The sequence below is a fragment of the Oryzias melastigma genome, linkage group LG19, assembly GCF_002922805.2.
Source record: "Oryzias melastigma strain HK-1 linkage group LG19, ASM292280v2, whole genome shotgun sequence".
NCBI classification, from domain to species: Eukaryota; Metazoa; Chordata; class Actinopteri; order Beloniformes; family Adrianichthyidae; genus Oryzias; species Oryzias melastigma.
In genome coordinates, this window is record NC_050530.1 from 13,487,116 (window position 1) to 13,497,033 (window position 9,918).

A 9,918-nucleotide genomic window follows, 5' to 3' on the forward strand; every position below is an offset into this window, starting at 1 on the left:
CTTTGTTATAATTGACGTGTTTCACTGTTTTCTGAAGAAATGCTTAAAAACAGGAACTATTGAGTGACTTTCCAGGAAATGTTGTGGCTTTTTCCAAGAATGGAGTGGGGGAACATCAGTCATTGGAACGATGGTGTGAAAAAGAAGCAAACAAGTGAGGGATGGGAGCCGTTGGTGACAGATGCATTGACAATAACGGTTGATGTTTTATGCAACTTTTTCCCTTTCACGTCTAAAATCAACTAAAGAAAGCTTTGACAACTGAAAATTCCATCAGGAAATATGTAGAGTTTGATGTGCTTAAGTAAAAGTAGTGAGGAGGTAAAACAAGTTGGAGAAATGACTTTAAATACTCACTCCAGCCAAAGAAAGGAGGCAGACTCCAGCCCATGGAGTAGACCCAGGCAGCAGCCACAAAGCTCAAGGCTTTCTTGTTAGACATCGCTCCCAGAGAGGCCAAAGGCCTGGTGATGACCACGCATCGATCCACGGCGATCACCATCAGGGTCATCATGCTGCAGATACCAAACAGAGCGCCGCAGAAGGCGTACAGCTCACAGCCTGCAGGGAAGCAAACCCAAGAAAGAGGAGATGTAGAAAAGAAGAAAAATGCATGAAACATGCTCATCTTGAAACGTTTTTTAAAGCTTCAAACCTCCTTTATGTTGCAATATTTACTACAAAATGTAGAAAAGATACAATTTTTGATTTTTTATTGCAGTACCTCCCCTCTTCTAATTTGCTTACAGACATAACTGTAATAAATATTTTCTGCACTACTTTCACTTACTATTTAAAATACATATAGTTTAATTAATAATTAGGGCTGTGAACGTTAATATGTATTAACGCAAATTAATCGAAGAAACAGTCCTTCGCTTTAACTCAGCGGTTCAGGCTTCCAACATTTCGTCAGGTATTATCCTGCTTATACCATGGTCACTTACAAAAGAAATACATTTTCAATCAGTTTTTAGTTCTTTATTCTTGATAATATTGTGGTTTAGATCACTTTTTCACAAAAAGCGGACTATTTCATCAGTGGTCTGGTATATTGTACACATAAATTTTACCTGGTAAAAATTGCGATTAATCGTGATTAATCCCAACACTAAAGTGCGATTAATTGTGATTAATCCCCACTAATATGCAATTAATCGTGATTAATCCCAACACTAAAGTGTGATTAATCGTGATTAATCCAACACTAAAGTGTGATTAATCGTGATTAATTCCAATACTAAAGTGAGATTAATCGTGATTAATCCCAACACTAAAACGCGATTAACTGTGATTGATCCCAACACTAAAGTGCAATTAATCGAGATTAATCCCAACACTAAACGCGATTAACTGTGATTAATCCCAACACTAAAACGCGATACCGCAATTAATCCCAATACTAAAGTGTGATTAATCGTGATTAATCCAACACTAAAGTGTGATTAATCATGATTAATTCCAATGCTAAAGTGCGATTAATCGTGATTAATCCCAACACTAAAACGCGATTAACTGTGATTGATCAAAACACTAAATTGCAATTAATCGTGATTATTCCCAACACTAAACGCGATTAATTGTGATTAATCCCAACACTAAAGTGCGATTAATCGTGATTAATCCCAGCACTAAAAAAAAAAATAATAACCCGCGATTAATTGTGATTAATCCCAACACCAAAACGCGATTAATCGTGATTAATCCCAACACTAAAACGTGATTAATCGTGATTAATCCCAACACTAAAACGCGATTAATCGTGATTAATCCCAACACTAAAACGTGATTAATCGTGATTAATCCCAACACTAAAGTGCGATTTATCAAATTTTTTTAGATAATTGATTGACAGCAGTAATTAAAAATAAATGTTCTAAATGTTTCACAGATAAGTTGTCTGCAAATACTGAGACAAAAAAAATGATAATGATTATTTTTTTCCAGTTTGCGATTAATTAGTTAATTTTTTTTAATTGATTCCCGGCCGTATCAATAAGATATTCACATCTGTGATTTTTTTTTTTTTTTTTGATAAGGAGGAACACTATCCACTTACCTAATGACTCAATGAGACTGAATCAACGACTGTTTTACATTTAAAACACTAAGGATGCTTTAAAAAGAACCTGCTCTAGTGGAGCTGACTGTACCACCTCCTCCTGTAGGAAGTGTCTTTCACTTTGGAGAAACTTTCAAAAAGGCAGAGACAGAAAGCTCTGTGGAATGCTGCAATACATGAAGCTGCTTGAACCGAGAGCTTGAAGTGTGAAGTTTGTCATAAAACCCTTTCTGACCCTTTTGTTTTTTGATAAAAATCTTGATTAAAAAAATGATTGAGGGGCTGCTTTTGAAAGAACTATTAGTTTAATGGTACTGTTTGCTCATCACAAATAGGACCAGACTTGTGCTGTCTTAAGAGTAAATATCGTATGCTAAAACAGCGTTCAAGAATGCCTGTTTAGCGCGTTCTTGAATGTGCATCACATGTCTGGTATTTAAGGCGGCTGGGCACAAACAGCAATTATTAATTTTTCCTTCAAGGTGATTTTTCTAAGGGTTAGCACTTCTGTGAATTAAAGGGGATGGCATCCATGCAATTCTATCTAAGCCCCTGATTGGTCAAAGTTTAATTGGTTTATCTTTTGATGCCGTTATATATGTAGAGCCCGAAAAATTAATATTTGCATGATTACATTGGAAATAATTGCTTGAATGGGCATATCTGTGTGAATATAGCATTAGACTAAAAGTCCTACTCCTCTGAAAATCGTGTTTTTTTTTTGTTTTTATCATGTATGTGTGTCATTTTTCTAATGAAAGAGAACAAATGTAATAAGAAATCTTTTTGTTTTTGCTTTTCTCCTTTTAAATTTCTGTCAATCAAACTGTCACAGACAGACTCTGTTTGAATTAATGAGCCTCACGTCACGACAGCTCTGCTGCACATGCTATATAACCCCAGCAATGTCTATATCATTGGATAGCTAGAAGAGTCTTTGGTGAACTGGAAGGAGACAGAATCAGGCTTTTAGAGGAAGTTCTGTCCTCTTCACTTCCTCATCTGAGCTGACATCTCAAAACGAAACAGCTGGACATTACTGATATTGGTTGATGTTTTTGTTTAGCAGTGTCGAAGATTTACCATAGTGAGACACACTCATAATCAGATAGGAGGGGGATTGGGGGCGGGGTTACTCAGCTCGGCTCCAAAAGCCACGTCCCCTCAGGGGAAATTTTGGAAACAGAAGCTTCAGATCAACATTAAAAATGGCTTTTAAGACCTTTAGATTGTGGGATTTTGGTTAAAAACTTAATAATCATAGTTAAAACACTAAAGCGAATGATTTTTTAAATTAAAACATTGTCTCAGGGGGACTTTAAGGATTGAAATAAAATTAAAGTGCAAAGCACAAATAATCATTTCTTCTATGCCAAACTTTACAGCAGAAATGAATGTGCTAACTTGAAAGGAAATTTTCTTTTTTTTTTCTTAAACATCAAAATCGACCTCATACGTGAACATCAGGATGAGTGGAGATGTTTGAACATCCAATAATTTTTTTTTTTTTTTTTTTTAAGTGACTGAAATCTCCCACTACAAATTACAAGTGGAGTGTGGACATTGTTTTACTCAGGGCTGGACAACCCTGGTCCTCAGGAGCTTCAACTCTGCCTGTACGTCTTGACACTAACGAACTAAACCGAGGGTGTTCAGTCACTCAGGATGTGGAATCACTTGAATCAGCCAATCAGCAGAAAAATGTTGGAGGAGAGCTGGCAGGATTGTGGCTCTTGAGGACCAGGGTTGGCCAGCCCTGGTTTTACAGAACTGAATTTAGGCTTTTGTGTTCTTAGTCTAATTTGTGCATTTTTCCAAAATAAAAATACTTTTTCTTGGTATGTGAAGGTTATTTCCTGTTTTAACCTTTTTATTTTCTCTCTTACCAGTTTTCATTCAAGCATTAAATAATTGAAAAAAAACAAATTTTCAAAAGGCTGATGTTATTCACACGTAACATGCAACAAGCACAAAAAGTTAAGTGCAAATAGACACTATCTTTTCATAACGGGTGTTCTGCAGTATTTGTGTTTCCACACTTCGGACAATTCACTCTTTAGCGGCAAATTTTTATCAAAAAAGCTTTTAAACCAAAACACATCTATGATTAAACCTACTAAAGCACAGTGTCTTTAACTAAATATGTTCAAAAGGCGGACATTTACTTTAGCTTCTGCTCTGGTACTGAACAACAATTAATCTTGCTAAAGTTCAGCCAATTTTCCAACATTTTTTCTAGGAAAAGCTCTGCACTTCAGAAAAAAGGTTGCATAAATGAACATGCATTTGGGAAATGAACCGAAGATGTCAAATGTGAAGAGTAAGCAAAAACACATGGTTATGGAACATTTTTCCTATTTTGAGGAATTCTTTTGTGATTTTCCAAGTTTGTTTCTGATTAAATACTAAAAATATGGCGTGACCTCCAACACAGCTACATAATCATTTCAGAATGTATTGCTTAGTTCATATTTTGACGGAACACAGAGAACTCAGTGTGTAGAGAACCCGGATCCAGTCATTTATGGAAAATTCACATCTAGTCATCACTTCATCAGCTGCTATCTCCCCGGGCTCAGAGTGTGCGATCTGATCATCAACACGGAAACTCATCCTATCCAAACTCGACCCTCGAGGGGATCGGCCTGGTGAAACAAGCATTTTTCACACCATGAAATATAACATCAGGATGCTCAAGTGTTTTTTTTTTTTTTTTAACAGCAAAGTTCTGAAGCTAATGATGTCCAGAGGGACTTCTGAGGAGCAGCGGATGTTCTGGAGAATCAAACAATCCCCGGATATTTTCTTCCATAAAAAAAAGAATTCCACAGATGGTCAAGTCAAGACGAGTGAATTAAAACAACATCATTTGGAAGGCTTAAACAAATGAGTTGTTAAAGTTTTGCAAACTCTTTACGAAGACAGAATGAATTCATGAAGGTGATGTCTTTGAAAACAGAGAGATGCTGCTCCACTGATGGATTATGGGTAATCTAACCCTAACCCCCCCTGTGCGAAACAACCTGTGAGAACAGTCTGGAGCGAGAAAGCCTCGTGGGCAGGGATGACACGGCCAGATGTTTCTGTGAGGAGCAAACTCCACGTGAAATGATCACATGGACAGATTTATCTCCCGGTGGCAGCACAGAAGTGAATTTAGGTCAGTAAATGTTAAACAGGGTTAATTATGTCACATCAAGTCCATTTTAGTAGACTGACATAGTTCATTAACATTTCATGTAAAAGATCATTTAAATAAATAAAAAAATACTCTAAAAAAATATTCTTTTAAATTCTTGTGTTTCCAGGTGTATTTATCTCTTAGCTCATTTTAATATTTAATCTCATTTTTTATCAATAAAATAATGTGAAAAAGAAAATAAAAAAACTAAAAGGATGATCTTCTCCTACATTTTTTTCTTTTCTTGTTTAGTCCTGACTCTGTATTTTCTTTTCCTCTACTGTGTTCACTCATCCCATCCCTAATCCAGCTCATCTAAACTACTAACAGACTATGAAATAATTGGATTAAAAGAGTGGGGGGCATATTCGTCTTATTATGCGTGGTGGCACGGAAGAGAAAGCCTCTTCAGATGGACTTAAATAAACTCTCCCACTCTCCGATGTCCTGGACTGGAAGTCGTGTTCCTCCGGATGTAAGAATATCTTCACAAAAAGGAGTACATCATTTTTCCTCCAAATATTTGCTCATATTTCGGATTAAAACTATCCATTTGCATTTTATTCTCAAGCATTTATAGTGTCATATAGTGGGAAACATAAAGTAAAATCCAATATATTTGAATGTTTGGTTCTTATTTTAAATTGTGAACAATGACAATAATGTTAAAACTGAAAAAATAGTGAATTTGTGATCAATCATTTCATAGTTCTGAAATTGTCTCAACTTCTTCATCTGTACATTTGTGTTTTTGATTTTCAAGGGACGTTTGCAATTAAACGGAACAGGCAGTGACTGGATTTTGAAGTTTTATGGTTAAAAATTAAACAAAAATTATCATTTTCATGTAACAAAATTCATATCACTCCGACTGAGTACAGTTATTAATACAAATCTGTTGATCACTCTCTTTGCTGTGATGTTTTAATGAAGTATAAAATTGTTTTTTCAAAACATTTAAAGCATTGTAGTCATATTTTTGTTGTTTTTAACATGTTCTGGCATTTTTCTGATATTTTTTCTAACTACTTTAAGATCAAAATTGCATTTCTGAACATTTCTTTATTTAAATAATTTTAAAACCTGAGCAAACGATAAAATGCAGCTTAAAAAAGATTGTATTTATGATGTAGAAAATACTGCTTGCCATTTTTGTTGCACTCCTAATGTTATGTTGGGCATGTAAGCTGGGGGGAGGGTGTGTAAACAGAGAGCTCTCATCAATGGGAAGGGGGAGCGGGGTTGCTCCATGGCAGTGATCCCCCCAAAACTCATAGCTGAATTTCTAATGAAATACTGCCGCTCTGCAGAAACTTTGTCCTAGAGTTAAGCTCTTTTTTTTTTTAATTTAAATTTTGGCTAAAATTGGCATAATTATGATTAAAATACCACTGTAAGTACTCATACAAGTAAAAATAAGAATTTATAGAAAAGTTTCTGGATTGTGAGACATTTATATTAATATAATCTTGAGTTTTCATCATGTAAAACCTAAAGAAATGTGCTTGGACGTTATAGAAAAATACAGAAATATCTTCTGAATCTACATGAGGAGGTGGGAGGAGTTAAGAAAGTGTTCATTGGGTTGCACTAGAGATAAACGCAGTCATGTGGCTTCATTCACATCATTTTACTTGTGTTTACAGTGTTGTGATGCAGCAAACAGAAATATCTCCACCTGAAACTTTTTTTGCTGTGTAGTTCAATATTCACTCCAAACAGAAAGTAAAAAATATGAGGTTTATTGTGCAATATTTCAGGATCACCCAGGGCAGTATGAATAAAAATGTATAAAAAGTGAATATTTTTGTTTAAAATGGATTCAGCAAAAGTCATAAAACCATCAGAGTACACCCAGAGTTCTCCGGCAGCCTTTTCAATGTACTTCTTTATTACGAAAAAGGTTCTTACACAAGAGAATAATTTAGATCAGAAAATCAGGGATGTCTTATTTTAATAAAACCAAGAACATAATAAAAGTCAAATTGTTGTAAAGTTTTAACATTATTTTGTTTTTTAACCCAAAGTTTGATTGCTTGTTTTTTTTTTCTCCCTAAGTGAGTTTAGCGCTAGTGCTAGCTTAGCATCAAAACTGAAGGAAACTTCATGAACTCTAAAAGGAAGTTTAAGGAACTTAAGGAAGTTTAACAGTGAGCATTAGTTCATCGCATTATTTCATGCCTTTTTTAGTTAGTAAAAAAGTTGGAACTTCTTTAATCAGTAAATAAGAGTCCCATCTTTCACATGCACTCCTTTTGAAATGCTAAAGAAATTATGCTAAACGTGAACAAATTGGGCCAAAAATAAAGACTTTAAAATATTGTCTGAGTCTTACAACTACACAAATCTGTCTTTAAATGTGCCAAACTCCAGTAAAGTTATTTATTAATAAGTACACTTGAGTTTTTATTCTTGAATTTTAAACCATCATTTTTTTTTTCTTTTAAAAGACCATTTATTGAGGATTGTGGTAAAAAAACAAACTGGAATAAAATAAATATACGATGATAAATTCAAAAAATTCTGAGAAAAAAGTAGAAAAGTTTGAAAGAAAACGTCCACATCTTATGGAAACAGTCGTAAAATAATAAGAAAAAGAAAAGTCAAGAATTTTACAAAAACAAAATTGTAAATTTGTAATTTAAGAAGTTGGAATTTCACAAAGAAAAAGTAATTATTTTCCCCCCAAAAAAGCAGTAAACTCATCAAAATAAAGTTTCATTTGCCAAAAAAAACAAAAATGCAAAGCAGATTCAGTAAAATTCTTGAGCAGTGGTTTTACTTGCAACTATAAATTAAACAGCTTATGTTCGATTGTCTTTATTGAATTTTTAAAAGCTGAATGCAACACTTTATATGCAAAAAACACAACCTTCTTCCTTATGAAATTATGACTTTTTAAAGCATTATTAAAAAACTTTATGTCTGTACAATTTAGACATTTTCCCTTATAATTTTAAGACTTTATTATTGTGATATTTGGACTTTTTCCTCTAAATGTTCATATTTTTCTCATAATTTTACAACTTTATTCTCATATTTATCACATATCTTTTTGTTTTATGATCGTCCTAAGACTCAATGTTTCTGGAGGTAAATAATAAAGAATAAATGGAAGACTATTTATTTACTTTTTTGTTGTTTTTGTTTTCTGATGTTTTGTACAGAATTTGATGACTGTATTTAGAGAAAATAATCTTCATCATTTAATTATTTTTAGCTTCCTGAAACAATTATTAGTCTTACAAAACTACCTTTGGACGAGCTTGAAGAAAACATGTTGGAGAAGGGTTGGTTAAACAATGTTTTTGAAAAGAGTTTAAAGGTATTTTTCTTTCTGAGGGGATAAGTATACCTCATTTTAAAATAAAATTGAAAGACAGCTTCCTGCTCTGTCACCCTGAGAGGCAATTTGAAAAGTACAATTTGTACGTGGAATGTTTTGCAGTTTAATCTGTAAGAAAATAAAAGAAATGTAAAATGTGTCACATCACTTATTTTGTAAAAGTTTGAAGGGATACCAGAAAAAAAGAAGCCCGAATTACAGTGAAAAAAAGACTTAAAGGAAGATGTATTGAACATTTCTCCCTCCCTGTGCAGTTTATTTCTTCAACATCCTGCAGAAAATGCTTACATGAAACTCCACGTTACCTTTCTTTCCAAAAATCCAATGTTTGTGCATGCTGGTGATGAAGAAGATGGGAGTCTGGGTGAGACACATGAGGAAGTCTGTCACTGCCAGATTAATAATGAAGATGTTGGATGGTGTCCGCAGGCTCCGACTCCTGCACGGAAAAACAAGCATGTGTCTGCTGAATACTGTCTTTGTTGTCAGAAATTGAATCAGTCATGACAGATATTGATATGCAGTCATGTGCAAAAAAAACACACTCTTTCAAAACACATTTAAACAAAATAAGAAACTTTGTAGAAATACAGAATGTATCAGGGTTGCCAACCACTCATGAATTAATTTAGTATTTTCTGCTTATCATTTTTTTTTTCAAAATATAAAAAGAATAAAAAAGGAAATTACCTGCTAAAAGCATAAATGACAAGGAAGTTTCCCACCATGCCTGTGATGCCCACAGCGAGGATAACAACACCAATGGTATAGTGGGCGTGGTCAGGGACGTCTACTGTCGGAAAAGGATTACCAGGAACCACTGAACCCTGGTAAAAAAACAAAAAATATATATTATTGTTATGATCAATGTCACAAAATATAGAATAGCAGCTAAATAACAAGTCATTTTAAACTTGGGATGGATTCAAAAAGTTTTCATTAAATCCAGAACAACTGCATTCAAGATGTAATTATTAATGAATAAACAGAAAAATGTTTAATGTTTGGATCTAATTATTACATTTGTAATATTTTCTACAACGTTTTAGAGCTGCAGAAAAGGGCTTTTATTTTGAAGATTAAGCATTTTGCACATTATATGACATAAAAGTTTTTTTTTTTTAATAAATGTCAAAGATTTTTGTCATATGTGTTTAGGCTTTAGGAAAAATAAGTCGTGATTTGTTAAATAGGTGCAAACAAACTTTTTATTGTTGTTGGACCAGGGTAAATCTAAACAAAGCTCTTTTTATTTTTTTTAAGTCATGTCATTAGGGTTTAAATAATAAAAAGATGTTTTGACTATTAAAGGAAATTGTAGAGCTCCTT

At 33.7% G+C, this 9,918-nt stretch overlaps 1 protein-coding gene across 1 annotated transcript in view; it reads right to left on the reverse strand.

Annotated features, from left to right (window-relative positions):
• Positions 1 to 9,918, reverse strand: part of LOC112154684 (melanopsin-A) — a 39,634-nt gene that overhangs the window by 20,237 nt on the left and 9,479 nt on the right. Inside the window, exons 2-4 of the mRNA XM_024285816.2 lie at positions 9,280 to 9,416; positions 8,895 to 9,028; positions 358 to 561 (exon numbers count right to left, since the gene is read on the reverse strand). Coding sequence (XP_024141584.1) covers positions 358 to 561; positions 8,895 to 9,028; positions 9,280 to 9,416 — 475 coding nt within the window. The remainder of the gene's footprint in view (positions 1 to 357; positions 562 to 8,894; positions 9,029 to 9,279; positions 9,417 to 9,918) is intronic.